The sequence below is a fragment of the Carcharodon carcharias genome, chromosome 11 (genome assembly GCF_017639515.1).
Source record: "Carcharodon carcharias isolate sCarCar2 chromosome 11, sCarCar2.pri, whole genome shotgun sequence".
NCBI lineage: Eukaryota > Metazoa > Chordata > Chondrichthyes > Lamniformes > Lamnidae > Carcharodon > Carcharodon carcharias.
In genome coordinates, this window is record NC_054477.1 from 125,990,311 (window position 1) to 126,005,341 (window position 15,031).

The 15,031-nt window shown below is 41.2% G+C and overlaps 1 protein-coding gene across 1 annotated transcript in view; it reads left to right on the plus strand.

Annotated features, from left to right (window-relative positions):
* Positions 1–134: 134 nt before the first annotated feature.
* LOC121283925 (zinc finger protein DZIP1-like) overlaps positions 135–15,031 on the plus strand; it is a 168,940-nt gene continuing 154,043 nt past the window's right edge. The window contains exon 1 of the mRNA XM_041198727.1: positions 135–674. Within this exon, the coding sequence (XP_041054661.1) occupies positions 135–674 (540 nt within the window). The remainder of the gene's footprint in view (positions 675–15,031) is intronic.

The window sequence follows — 15,031 nt, forward strand, 5'->3', positions numbered from 1 at the left end:
AATACTTGAATGAATTTATATTTATTGCAAGGTCAAAATGTAAAGGCCCAAAGCAATGCTTTTAAAAAACAATGAATCGAACAATAACTTAACCATTCATTTTCTCTGATCCTTTTCTTATTTCAAGCTCTAGGATGTGGTTGAATGGGATATCGGCAGTACATTTTTCTCATAATCCGCTTGCAGACAGCACCCCGTTGCCGTCAGCATTAACAGCAGGTGTGCGCGGAGGTCAACTTCCTCTCTTCAAATTCAAAAATCGTCATGAAACTGTCAACTGGAGACGAATTAATGCCATTGATGTGGACAGAGTGGCCAACGAATTGGATTTTGTCACTTTGCAGGAAAATATAATGAATATCACCTTTTGCAACATGGATGCTGAAAAATGCCCTTATTGCCAAAACCAGCTAGATCCCACCCTACTGAAAATATTCAGATTAGCACAGTTTACCATCGAGTATCTTCTTCATTCTCAGGACTACCTTACATCTAATTTGCAGATGTTTGAAGAAAAATTGCAAGCATCAGAATTTGGAAAAGAGCAAATTAAAAAGGAGCTTAGCAAATTGGCTGATGAGATGAAGTCTCAGAAAGACGAATGTAAACGCAGGAAGCAGATAATTTCTACTCAACAGATGATGATCCAGTCCGGTGCTAATAATTATTATAAGGTATGAAGTGTGTAAGAAACTGAATTCAGTTAATTTAAAATCATAAAGGTTTTCATTGTTAGAAGCTAGAAACACAAACTTCTGTTAATGAGGTTTTGAAATTTTAGCGGTGATACACAAAAATAACGTAAATGCAAAGGTTAAGCCTTAAATTTGAAACATAATCATCTTTTAATATAGCACAGCATTATTATACTAGCACCATTTGTGCGAGGAGAGGTTGACCAGATGGTTTCTGGATAATTCCTTTCCCCTTTTAAATGATAAAAGCAATGACCAGCATTTAGTCTGTAATCCTTTCTGTCTGTTTTCTTTATATACTAATAATTAAGCTATCTTGTTCTTCTTGCTTGTAGATATACTCAGACTTTAGCATTTTTATATTGGTATATATGTATTTGATTACTGAAATTGGCTATATTACATTGTATGCACACACACATTCTTTTCGCTTAAAAGATGATTTTGCTTTACCATTCACAAAAAGAAATATGTGAGTTGAGGGGCGGACACTTCTATTACCTATCGGATTCAGACAAAGCTAAAGAAATGTCCAATCTTCTAAATGGTGCAGGTCCACAAAAGATAACCTTTCAAAAATGATCCCTTACTCACAGGCACAATAAGTTTGCTGATATAGAATTAGAAATGCCAAAAAGGTATCTTCTGGTATTGGCATTATGGCACATAATGGCACATAGGACACAAACAGTCAGAGAGAAATAGAAGAGCAGATATGTAGGCAAATTTCAGAGAAGTGTAAAAATAATAGGATAGTAATAGTGTGGGATTTCAACTTGCCCAACATTAACTGGGTCAAAGCAAAAAGATAAAATCAAAATACTGCGGATGCTGGAAATCTGAAACAAAAACAAAAAAGCTGGAAAAACTCAGCAGGTCTGACAGCATCTGCGGAGAGGAATGCAGTTTAATGTTTCTGGGTTAACTGGGTTAGTCATAGTCTGATGGGTTTAGAGGGAGTGGATTTCTTAAAATACATCGAGGAGAGCTTTTTAACCCAGTATGTAGAAGGCCCTACAAGACAGGGGGCAGTCCTGGATTTAATTTTAGGGAATGAAGCCGGGCAAATGGTAGGCGTATCAGTGGGTTGTTATGGAAAAGGACAAGGATGGGCCAGAAATCAGAGTTCTAAATTGGGGGAAGGCTGATTTTAATAAGATTAGATATGATTTGGCCAGGGTGAACTGGGAGCAGCTATTAGGTAAATCTGCAACAGAGCAGTGGGACTCGTTCAAGAAGGAAATAGGGAGAGCACAAGGCCAACATATTCCAGGAAAGACAAAGGGTGGGACCAACAAATCCAGGGAACCCTGGGTATCGAGGGATATGCAGGATTGGATGAAGAGAAAAAGGGAGGCTTATGGCAGATACCGAGGGCTTAAAACAACGGAAGCCCTAGAGGAGTATAAAAATGTGTAGGGTGGAACTTAAAAAGGAAATTAGGAGAGCAAAAAGAGGGCATGAAAAAACATTGGCAGGTACAATAAAGGAAAATCCAAAGTTATTTTACAAGTACAATAAGAGTAAGAGGATAACTAAGGAAAGAGTGGGCCTATTAAGGATCATAGTGGTAATTTGTGTGTGGAGTCAGAAGACATAGGTAGGGTTCTAAATGAATACTTTGTGTCAGTGTTCATAAGTGAGAGAGATGATGTGGGTATGGAAATCAGGCAGAAGGACTGTGACATAATTAAAGAAATTACCATAGAAAGGGAGGAGGTTCTAAGTGGTCTGGCAGGCTTAAAATTAGATAAATCTGCAGGCCTGGATGAAATGGTACCACAAGCTGTTGAGTGAGGCAGGGGAGGAGATAGCAGGAGTGCTGCTAATAATTTTCAATACCTCTCTGGCCACAGGAAAGCTGCCAGAGGACTGGAGGACAGCCAATGTGGTACCGTTATTCAAGAAGGGATAAACCAGGGAACTACAGGCCAGTCAGTCTAACCTCAGTGGTGGAGAAACTATTGGAAGCAATTCTGAGGGACACAATTAATCTACACTTGGAGAGGCGGGGATTAATCAAGGACAGTCAGCATGGTTTTGTTAAAGGGAGGTCATATCTGACCAATTTGATTGAATTTTTTGAAGAGATGACCGGGTGTTTAGATGAGGTCAATGCATTTGACATAGTGTACTTGGACTTCAGCAAAGCTTTTGATAAGTTCCCACGTAGGAGACTGATAACAAAGGTAAGAGCCCAAGGGATCCAAGGCAATTTGTCAGATTGGATCCAGAATTGGCTGAGTGGCAGGAAGCAGAGGGTGATGTCAAGGGGTGTTTTTTTGACTGGATGCCTGTGTCCAGTGGGGTTCCACAGGGATTGGTGTTGGATCCCTTGCTGTTTATGGTATATATAAACAATTTAGACTAGAATGTAAGAGGGTTGATCAGTAAATTGGCGGATGACACGAAAATTGGTGGTGTGGTAAATGGTGAGGAGGATAGTCTTAGATTACAGGAGGATATAGGTGGGCTGGTCAGATGGGCTGATCAGTGACAAATGGAATTTAATCTGGATAAGTGTGAGGTGATGCACTGGGGCAGGACAAACAAGGCAGGGAAATACACGATGAATTGTAGGACCCTGGGAAGTACTGAGGATCAGAGGGACCCTGATGTGTAAGACCACCGGTCCTTAAGGTAGCAGAACAGGTAGATAAGGTGGTTAAGAAGGCATATGGGATACTTGCCTTTATTAGCCGAGGCATAGAACATAAGAGCAGGAAGGTTATGCTTGAACTGTATAAACTGCTGGTTAGGCTGCAGCTAGACTATTGCGTGCAGTTCTGGAATCTGCATTTTTGGAAGGATGTGATTGCACTAGAGAGAGTGCAGAGGAGATTTACCAGGATGTTGCCTGTGCTGGAAAGTTTTCATTATGAGTAGAGATTGGGTTATTTTCCCTGGAGCAGAGGAGATTGAGGGGGGACATGATTGAGGTGTATAAAATTAAGAGGGGAATAGATAGGGTAGACAGGAAGGAACTTTTCCCCTTGTTGGAGGGATCAATAACCAGAGGGCATAGATTTAAGGTAAGGGGCAGAAGGCTTAGGGAGGATGTGAGGAATAATATTTTCACCCGGAGGCTGGTGGGAATCTGGAACTCTCTGCCTGAAAGGGCAGTAGAGGCAGAAACTCTCATAACATTTAAGAAATATATGGATGTGCACTTGCGATGCCATGGCATACAAGGCTATGGGCCTAATGCTGGAAAATGGGATTAGAATAGTTAGATACTTGTTTGACTGGCGCAGACTTGATGAGCGAAGGGCCTTTTTCTGTGGTGTAGACCTCTATGACTCTGTTACACATTGGTAGTGCCGAATTGAAGAAGCTTGCATCATCTACGATAACCTGCAATGTGCGGGTAATTCTCGAATCAGGATTGAAAGCCAGGATTTAATTGATCAGCCTCAATTTCCAATGGAAGAGTGAACAGCAGACCTGAGAAAAGAATTATCAGAAGGACTCCAGGACTATTTTATCTAAAATGAATTCATCCCACATCCTGATTGGATGAGACTTTGCTATTTAGGTAGAGCTGATCCTGAAAAACAACTTGTACTTACATTTGCCTTTAACAGAATGGAACATTTCAGGGCACTTCAGTGTATGAAATAAAAAAAAAATCCCCATAGACCTTTGTTAATCTCCCCAAGTATAGCAATACAACAAAGAATATGCTAAAGAATTGGTACTTTGAAATCTGAATTGAACAATTGGTAGCAGATGAGGGTTCTTGAGTAATTCATTAATTCTCGCAAACCTCTCATCAAGGAAAATGAATCAAAAAATATTGCATGCTAAAAGAACTGTTACAGATTCAGAGTTTCTATTGTTTTAAAAAGCTATATTAGTCTAAGTGAAATGAAATACTGTAACCTAACAAAAATTTATAGGGTTTTATCTTGCTTCTGTTGACCTTAATTAATTTGATTCGTGGCTTTAGTCTGAGATATCTGATAGTCCAGGAAGATAATGAGGGTATGAGATCCATACAGTTTGCAAAAGTGAAAAGTATTCACTGTTTGCTCTCCAGTCTGCTATTGTGGATTACTTTATGTATAAAGTCACAGTTTTGTGGGCTTGCATATGAATTGAAGAATGCCTCTGCAATAGCCAAAGACTGTCAATGCAAATCAGATTCACAGATTTACAATTGGAAGCCAAGAATTATCGAGACAGCAATTAAACCACTTTTCAGGATGTACCCAAAGAACCTTCGGGACAATTGCAAAAGCTGTGAAAAATGTACACACAGTTCATAACATATGATTAAACATTAAGTACTTCTAATTTATAGTTATTTGGTAATACAAAACTTGAGTATTGCTGAAAAAAGAGACCGATTATCAAAGCTTTTCATTTTGCACTCATCAGGACAGCTACGCAAGATAAACCAACAGTCAAGGGAAACAACAATTTATACTACATGAGAAGAGATTGCTGATTGGTTGACAAGTGGAATCTGATTGGCAGAGGCATTGCATTGAGAATGCAGCAGAGAGCAGTTAACTGTTAACTGCCATGCTTTTGTTTCAAATTCAAACCAAACAGATCAACTCAAACTGGTCAAGGCATTGCCATAGGGAATGAACCAGGGAATGTTTTTGAACCAGCTTTTGTTTAATTGGAAAAGGCATAATTCATGGACATGCTTCTGTCCTCATGGATAGGACAGTGAGTGTGAGCTAGGATAAAAAATGGCTTCTCCCCATAATCTTGCACATTCTTCCTTTTTAGAAAACTGTTTAATTCCCTTTTGAATGCTTCAGTTGAACCTGCCTCCACCACACTCTCAGGCAGTGCATTCCAGTTTAACCAATTGTTGCATGAAAAAATTGTTTCTTATATCGCTGTTGCTTCTTTTACTAATTACTTGTTATGATTTGGCAGATGATTTATGACAAGTGGACCAAATGCATGAGGGAAACTTGGTCGCGCTATCACAACGGTTTTACAATTTGTATTTATGAGATGTGTGCACCGAATTCAGAAGTAATAAGCCCACCAAGACCTTTAGTGATTTAAAAAATTAAATTAAAACATTTATTAACAAAATATAAAAGATTTCAAGCACCTACGTAAGACTATAAATTACTTACTACTATAGTAACTCCTAAAATTCCTAATTAACTGGACACTCAGTTACACTCCCTCTAAGGCAATGATCCAAAAATAGATTTTAGATTTAAAACAAGCTTGGCAAGTTAACACAATACCTTGGACAGTGGAGTCCCAAATGGCTTTTCCCCAACTTCAGTTTTGTTGCATAGCAGACTCATGAACAAATGCTGGAGGCTTCTTTAAATGATTTCATACACTCCTGTTAGATCTTACATGGCCTTCTGACACACATTTTCATTCTCATTTATATATGTTTCTCTCTTTTTAATATGTAAATTCTACTGTTGCATATGTCTTTGAAAAATTGTCTTCCTCATAAAAGAAAAATGTTCATTTTGCCACTATAGATTGTCAGTAATCTTTGGGAAAAATAAACACATTCCTTTGCCCTGCTTATCTGGCTAGTTGTAAACAGACTAAGATCCCTTTGAAATCCAAATATCCCTCCACTTATCTAAAAATGCAAATTCCCTTCACACCTTACATGCTAAGCCAGCATCCATGGAATACAGGGTAATTTGATAAGCTGGATTCAAAATTGACTTAGTTGTAGGAGACAGAGCGTGATGACAGAAGGATGCTTTAGTGACTGGAAGCCAGTGTCCGGTGGCGTACCCCATAGGGATCTGTGCTGGGTCCCCTATTATTCGTCATTTATATAAACGGCATAGATGACTATGTGGGGTTAGGATTAGTAAGCCTGCGGATGACACAAAGATTGGCCGGGTGGTTAACAGTGAGGTTGAGTGTCTTGGGCTACAGGAAGATATAGATGGGATGGTCAAATGGGCAGATAAATGGCAGATGGAATTTAACCCTGAAAAGTGTGAGGTGATGCACTTTGGAAGGAGTAATTTGACAAGGAAATATTCAATGAACGACATGACACTGGGAAGTTCTGAGGAACAAAGGGACCTTGGTGTGTGTGTCCATAGATATCTCAAGGCAGAGGGGCACGTTAGTGGGGTGTTGAAAAAGGCATATGGGACACTTGCCTTTATCAATCAAGGCATAGATTACAAAAGCAGGGAGATCATGTTGGAGTTTTATAGAACCTTGGTGAGGCCACAGCTGGAGTACTGTGTGCAGTTCTGGTCGCCTCATTATAGGAAGGATGTGATTGCACTGGAGTGGGTGCAGAGGAGATTCACCAGGATGTTGCCTTGGATGAAACATTTAAGTTATGAAGAAAGATTGGATAGACTTGGGTTGTTTTCGTTGGAGCAGAGAAGACTGAAGGGCGACCTGATCGAGGTGTTCAAGATGATGAGGGGCATGGACAGGGTGGATAGGGAGCAGCTGTTCCCCTTAGTTGAAGGGTCAGTCACGAGAGGACACAAGTTCAAGGTGAGAGGCAGGAGGTTTAGGGGGGATGTGAGGAAAAACCTTTTTGCCCAGAGGGTGGTGACGGTCTGGAATGCTCTGCTTGGGAGGGTGGTGGAGGCGGGTTGCCTCGCATCCTTGAAAAAGTACCTGGATGAGCACTTGGCACGTTATAATGTTCAAGGCTATAGGCCAAGTGCTGGTAAATGGGATTAGGTAGGTAGGCCAGGTGTTTCTCACGTGTCGGTGCACACTCGATGGGCCGAAGGGCCTCTTCTGCACTGTGAATCTGTGATTCTGTCTGTGTGTGTGTGTAAGAAAGAGAATGTGTGTGTGAAAGAGAGAGAATGTGTGTGTGTGTGTGAAAGAAAGAGAATGTGTGTGAAAGAGAGAGAATGTGTGTGTGTGTGCGTGAAAGAAAGAGAATGTGTGTGAAAGAGAGAGAATGTGTGTGAGTGTGTGCGTGTAGAAGAGACAGTATGTGTGTGTCTGTGAGAGAGTGAGTGAATGTGAGCGGGTGTGAGAAAGAGTGAGTGAGTGGGTGTGAGAAAAAGTGAGTGAGTGTGAGTGAGTGGGTGTGAGTGTGTGTGAGAAAGAGTGTGTGTGTGTAGGGGAGAGAGAGTGTGTGTGTATGTCTGTGAGTGTGTGTGGAGGAGAGAGATTGTGGGTGTGCGTGTGTGAGGGCGAGAGAGAGTGTGTGTGTGTATGTCTGTGAGTGTGTGACAGAGAGAGGGAGAGAGATGGTGTGTGGGTGTGTTTGTGTGCGAGGGAGAGAGAGAGTGGGTGTGCATGTGCAAGGGAGAGAGAGAGTGGGTGTGCGTGTGCAAGGGAGAGAGAGAGAGTGGGTGTATGTATGCGACAGAGAGAAAGAGAGTGGGTGTGCGTGTGCGAGCTTGACTATGGGAGAGAGAGTCGGTGTGCGTGTGCCAGAGGGAGAGTGAGTGTACGAGAGAGAGTGGGTGTGTGTGTACGAGTTTGACTATGAGAGAGAATGGGTGTGTGTGTGTGTGTGAGGAAGAGAGAAAGTGTGCCTGTGTGTATGCGGGTTTGACTGTGAGAGAGAGTGAGGGTGTGTGTGCTCGAGGGAGAGAGAGAGAGTGGGTATGTGTGTGCGAGGGAGAGAGAGAGAGTGGGTGTGTGTGTAAGAGTTTGACTATGAGAGAGAGAGTGAGGGTGAGTGTGCGCGAGGGGGAGAGAGAGGGTGTGTGTGAGGGAAAGAGAGTGGGCATGTGTGTGCGAGGGAGAGAGTGTGTGGGTGTTTTTGCACGTGGGTCAGAGTGAGGGTGTGTGTGTGCGAGGGAGAGAGTGTGAGGGTGTGTGTGTGCGAGGGAGAGAGTGAGGGTGTGTGTGTGCAAGGGAGAGAGTGAGGGTTTGTGTGTGCGAGGGAGAGAGAGTGAGGCTGTGTGTGTGCGAGGGAGAGAGTGAGGGTGTGTGTGTGCAAGGGAGAGAGTGAGGATGTGTATGTGCGAGGGAGAGAGTGAGGGTATGTGTGTGCAAGGGAGAGAGTGAGGGTGTGTGTGTGTGCGAGGGAGAGAGATTGAGGGTGTGTGTGTGCGAGGGAGAGAGTGAGGGTGTGCGAGGGAGAGAGAGTGAGGGTGTGCATGTGCGAGGGAGAGAGAGTGAAGGTGTACGTGTGCAAGAGAGAGTGTGAGGGTGTGCGTGTGCGAGGGAGAGAGTGAGGGTGTGCATGTGCGAGGGAGAGCGAGTGAGGGTGTGCGTGTGTGAGGGAGAGAGAGTGAGGGTGTGCATGTGCAAGGGAGAGAGAGTGAGGGTGTGCATGTGCGAGGGAGAGTGAGGATGTGTTTGTGCGAGGGAGAGAGAGTGAGGGTGTGTGTGCGAGGGAGAGAGATTGAGGGTGTGTGTGCGAGGGAGAGAGAGTGAGGGTGTGCATGTGTGAGGGAGAGTGAGGGTGTGCGAGGGAGAGAGAGTGAGGGTGTGCTTGTGCGAGGGAGAGAGAGTGAGGGTGTGTGTATGTCTGTGAGTGTGTGACAGAGAGAGGGAGAGAGATGGTGTGTGGGTGTGTGTGTGCGAGGGAGAGAGTGAAGGTGTGCGTGTGCAAGGGAGAGAGAATGGGTGTGCGTGTGCGAGGGAGAGGGAGTGGGTATGCATCTGCAAGAGAGAGAGTGGGAGTACGAGAGAGAGAGTGGGTGTGTGTGTGCGAGTTTGACTATGAGAGAGAGTGGGTGTATGTGTGTGAGGGAGAGAGAGGGTGTGCCTGTTTGTGTGCGGGTTTGACTATGAGAGAGAATGAGGGTGTGTGTGCGCAAGGAAGAGAGAGAGAGAGAGAGAGTGAGGGTGTGTGTGTGTGAGGGAGAGAGAGAGAGAGTGGGTGTGTGTGTGCGAGGGAGAGAGAGAGGGGGTGGGATTGCGAGGGAGAGAGAGAGTGGGTGTGCATGGGAGAGAAAGAGAGTGGGTGTGCGTGTGCGAGAGAGAGAGTGGGTGTGTTTGTGCGAGTTTGACAGAGAGAGAGAGTGGGTGTGTGTGTGTGAGTTTGACAGAGAGAGAGAGGGTGTGTGTGCGAGTTTGACTGAGAGACAGAGAGTGGGTGTGTGTGCGAGTTTGACTATGAGAGAGAGCGAGTGGGTGTGTGTGTGCGAGTTTTACTATGAGAGAGAGAGTGGGTGTGTGTGTGAGTTTGACTATGAGAGAGAGAGGGGGGTGTGTATGTACGAGTTTGATTAAGAGAGAGAGAGTGGGTGTGTGTGCGAGTTTTACTAAGAGAGAGAATGGGTGTGTGCATATGAGTTTGATTATGAGAGAGAGTGTGTCTGTGTGTGCGAGTTTGACTAAGAGAGAGAGAGGGTGTCTGTGAGTTTGACTATGAGAGAGTGTGCCTGTGTGTGTGCGAGATTGACTATGAGAGAGAGTGTGCCTGTGTGAGAGACAGAGTTTTTTTGTGTGTGTGAGTGAGACTGTGTGAGAGTTAGAGAGTGTGATATGGAGGAAGCTCTTAAGTATATAACATTTTGGAAAATATTTTTCTTTTAAAATAGTGGTTTAGTCTGCGGGTGTTTCTTATATGCATTAAAATCAGCTAGTCTGGGTGCTTTGATATGTACCAGTTTGAGATGTAAACAGAGAGGTACAGTGTATTTGCATTTTTTGACTCGAGCATTCAGGAAGTGGTGTAAAAACCTGACACCTTTTTAGTAGCTACCAAGCAATATATTTATATTACTAATAAAATTAGTGCTGTGAAATGGGTTTCATTCTTAAAAGGTGAGGTTCAAATAGACAATGAGAATTTGAATTCAATGGTGCTGGTAGGTATAACTTCAGCGGTTTTTGGGTCTGTAGAGCAGAGGCAATGTAAGATAAAATGGATAATGAGGGGGTGCTTGAAAATTTAAATGAAATATAGAGTTACCTTCCAAGCAAGAAAAACCAATATAAATTATTGGAAAAAAAGGGGGGGAATCGGAAAGGGAGTGGGGATGGAAAAGAGAGTTCATGATCTAAAATTGGTGAACTCAATATTCAGTCCGGAGTTCAACAATTTTAGATCATGAACTCTCTCCTCCACCCCCATTCCCTTTCCGATCTCCCCCCCCCTACTTTTCTTTCCAATAATTTATATAGGTTTTTCTTTTCCCACCTACTTCCATTATTTTTAAATGTACTTCTATCCATTATTTTATCTCTCCCTTTTAGCCTTTTTCGATTCCTTCACCCCACCCCCACTAGGGCTATCTGTACCTTGCTTGTCCTGTTTTCTACCCTTAATTAGCACATTCTTTAGATAATATCACCACCTTCAACACCTCTTTGTCCTTTTGTCTGTGACATCTTTTGGTTATCTCCACCTATCATTGGCTCTCTATCCAGCTCTACTTGTCCCACGCTGCCCTTAAATCAGCTTATATTTCACTACTCTTCTATTTTTACTTAGTACTGTTGAAGGGTCATTTGGACTTGAAACGTTAACTGTGTTCCTCTCCGCAGATGCTGCCAGACCTGCTGAGTTTTTCCAGGTATTTTTGTTTTTGTTTTGGATTTCCAGCATCCACAGTTTTTTGCTTTTATCTTAGTGGAACTCCAATTAGCTGGCACTGTATTTGATAACATCTTTCAGGAGGAAAGAATGCAGGGCAATTCACCTGAAGTGTTTAACTCAATGAGGTTAGTGGAGTTACAGAAAAATGATTTGTAATTAAAACAGTTATATCAGTAGGACCCCTCCCTAAGACTAAAAGTGGAAATCAGTATTTATTAACAATAATGGCTGTGTCTATTGGTTTCCTGAAGCGATACCTTTAAGAAATATTACAACTAAGAAACTGTTATATAACAGAAACCAAAGCAAAATGTATTCCAGTCTGTTATTATCTTCAAGGGAATATATTAGTAAGAAAGTGGCGGCCAGATCACATCTTGGCAGATGGAAGCTGGAGGGAGGTGCATCAGATTGTTATCCCATTAGGTTATAGAAATGAGATTCTGAGCATTGCTCATGAAATTCCAATGGGGGGACATTTAGGAATTAGGAAAACACAGGAAAAGATACAGAGGTATTTTTTTGGCCAAGATTGCATAGGAGCGTAGTCAAATGTTGTCATTTATGTCAAGTAACAGGAAAATCACAAGCAGTGATTAAGGCAGTGCCTTTAATCCCAACACCAGCATTTGAAGAACCTTTTTACCAGGGTCATGATTGATTGTGGAGGACCCCTCCCTAAGACTAAAAGTGGAAATCAGTATTTATTAGCAATAATGGCTGTGTCTACTGGTTTCCTGAAGCAATACCTTTAAGAAATATTACAATTAAGAAGATAGTGGAGGAGCCAATTAAATTTCTCACACGATATGGCTTCCCTGAAGAAATACAATCAGATCAGGGGTCAAATTTCATGTCACAACTGTTGAAGGAAGTAATGAACAGTTTGGGGATAAAACAGTTTAAGTCAACAGCTTATCATCTGGAGCCACAAGGAACCTTGGAAAGTTGGCATCAAACTTTAAAAACTGTGATAAAATCATACTGTCAGAATTACGCACAGGATTGGGATACAGGAATTCCATTTTTGTTACTTGTTGTTAGAGATGCTGCTAATGCATTAACTGGTTTTAGCCCTTTTTAACTAGTTTATGGTCATGAGGTAAGGGGACCAATGAAATTGATTCATGAGAAATTGGTGTGTAAAAATTCAGAAATGAATGTCGTGGATTACATATCAAATTTAAGGGAAAGATTGAACAGAGCATGTGAGTTGTCTAGGGAAGATTTAAAGATCTCACAGCAAGTAATGAAAGCAGGTAAGAAGGCTAAAATTCACAGTTTTCTTTCTGGAGAGGAAGTACTAGCTTTTGTTACCAGTACTAAGTGATTCATTAACTACAAGATTTAATGGCTCTTACAGGATTGAAAAGAAATTGAGTGAAGTAAATTATTTAATAAATACTCCAAATAGAAGAGGGTGTGTCATGTAAATATGTTTAAAAACTACTTTGACAAGGAAGAGGAACAAAAAGAGGTTTTAGTGATGGAGGATGATGAGAAGAGCTAGAAGTGCAGGACTCTAAAATTGATTTTCCTCTAATCTAATTGAATAATGAGGGGGTGCTTGAAAATTTATATGAAATATTGAGTTACCTTTTAAGCAAGTATTAAAGTGATTTGGAAAAGCTATTGCAGTCACACAAACCTAATTGTGGAAATAAGTTGGGGAAGACACATTTAGCTTTACATGATGTAGGAATAGAAATAACATCTTCAACGAGGCAACAATCTTATAGATTAAATCTGGCAAAGTTATCACAAGTACAATATGAAATTGATTTTATGCTTCAAAATGATATTGTTAAGTCTAGTTGCAGGAACTGGAGTTCGTCTGTTGTACTGGTACCGAAACTGGATGGAACACCAAGACTGTTCGTGGACTATTGAAAGGTGAATGCGGTGACAAAAGTAGATCCATATCTCATACCACGATTGGAGGATTGCATTGAGAAAGTAGGACAGTTGAAAGTTATCACAAAGATTGACTTACTAAAAGGATATTGGCAGGTAGCATTGTCAGAGAGAGCTTTCGTTACGCCAAGTGGACTATATCAGTTTAAAGTTATGCCATTTGGGATAAAGAATACACCTGCGACATTTCAAAGGCTGACAAACAAAGTAATTGCAGGCCTAAGCAGTTATGCAGTTTATATTGATGATCTAATTGTTTTCAGTCAGGCATAGGAGGAGCATTTACAGCATCTGGAAGGATTATTTACTTGACTACAAGAAGCTAACTTGGTGATGAACTTAGCTAAAAGTGAATTTTCAGAAGCGCAAGTTACATATCTAGGCCATACCATTGGACATGGTAAGGTGGCTCCGAGAGATGCGAAAGTCAAGGCTATTGTCGATTTCCCAACGCCCACAACAAAACGAGAGGTTTTGAGATCCCTGGGCATGAGTGGGTTTTACTGGAAATTTGTACCAAATTTTGGCCAAGTGGTTGCTCCACTGACTGAACTATTAAAAAAGAACAAGAAGTTTCAATGGACATTGGAGTGTCAGAAGGCATTTGATAGTTTGAAGCTTATATTAACCACGACACCAACATTGTCAGTATCCAATTATGCCAAGCAATTCAAGTTGGCTGTTGATGCAAGTGATATAGGCATTGGGGCTGTACTGTTCCAAGAAGATGACACTAGAATTGAAAAACCAATAGGACGTGGAAGCTGAATGAACAACAGAGAAGATATTCAACCATTGAAAAAGAGACTGAGTTTGTTGTTAGCATTGCAGCATTTTGAAATTTATGTTGTAAACAATCCATCAGAAACAATTGTTTACACTGACCATAATCCTTTGAAGTTTTTGGTCAAATTTCCTGACGAATGTGCAAGGCTTTTCAGATGGAGTCTATTATTACAATAATTTAATCCACATATTATACATATTGCTGGAAGAGAAAATCTGTTCGCAGATGCACTATCAAGCGTTTGAAGCTTGAAGGAAATTGGGACATTTAAAAAAACCTGGACAGTGAACTGGAGTGATTTCTGTTGATACCAAGGACTTGTGTGTATATATTGTTATATTAATGCATGCATCTGGTAATGTAATATTGTAGTGAGTATAGGAGACAATGTGAGATGCGTTATTAATAAGAAGCTGTCCTTTAGAATTATGAGGGTTCATTTTCTCTTAAGGAGGGGGCTGTTATGAAGCTATTAATGTATATAATATTTTGGAAAATATTTTTCTTTTAAAAATAGAAGTTTAGTCTGTGGGTGTGTCTTATTTGGATTAAAGTCAGCTAGCCTGGGTGCGTTGATATGTACTAATTTGAAATGTAAACAGAGAGGTAGAGTATATTTGCATTTTTTTGAATGGAGCATTCAAGAAGTGGGGTGAATGTGTGTTTGTACCTATGTGTGTATGAGAGACAGTGTGTGTTGTCATGAAGCTATTAATGTACATAATATTTTGGAAATATTTTTCTTTTAAAATAGAGTTTTAGTCTGTAGTTGTGTATTGATTGGATTAAAGTCAGCTAGTCTGGGTGCTTTGATGTGTACTAGTTTTGATATGTAAAAGAGAGAGGATGCATTTGCATTTTTTAAATAGAGCATTCAAGAAGTAGAGTAAAAACTGACGCCTATCTAGCAGCTACCAAGCAATATGTTTATATTACTAATAACATTGGTACTATGTAAGGGGTTTCATTGTTAAAATGTGAAGTTCAAAGAGGCTGTTGAGACAATGAGAATTTGAATTCAATCAGTGCTGGTAGGTATAACTTCAGCAGTTTTTGGGTGTGCAGAGAAGAGGCAATATGAGATCAAAAGGCAGATATAAGCTTCCAATTGTCTCCACAGCAACCAAAGTGAAAAAAACCTCATTTTGAATTCATAAGGTGAAAATGCTTTGCCTGGTGTTTTGGTTAAGT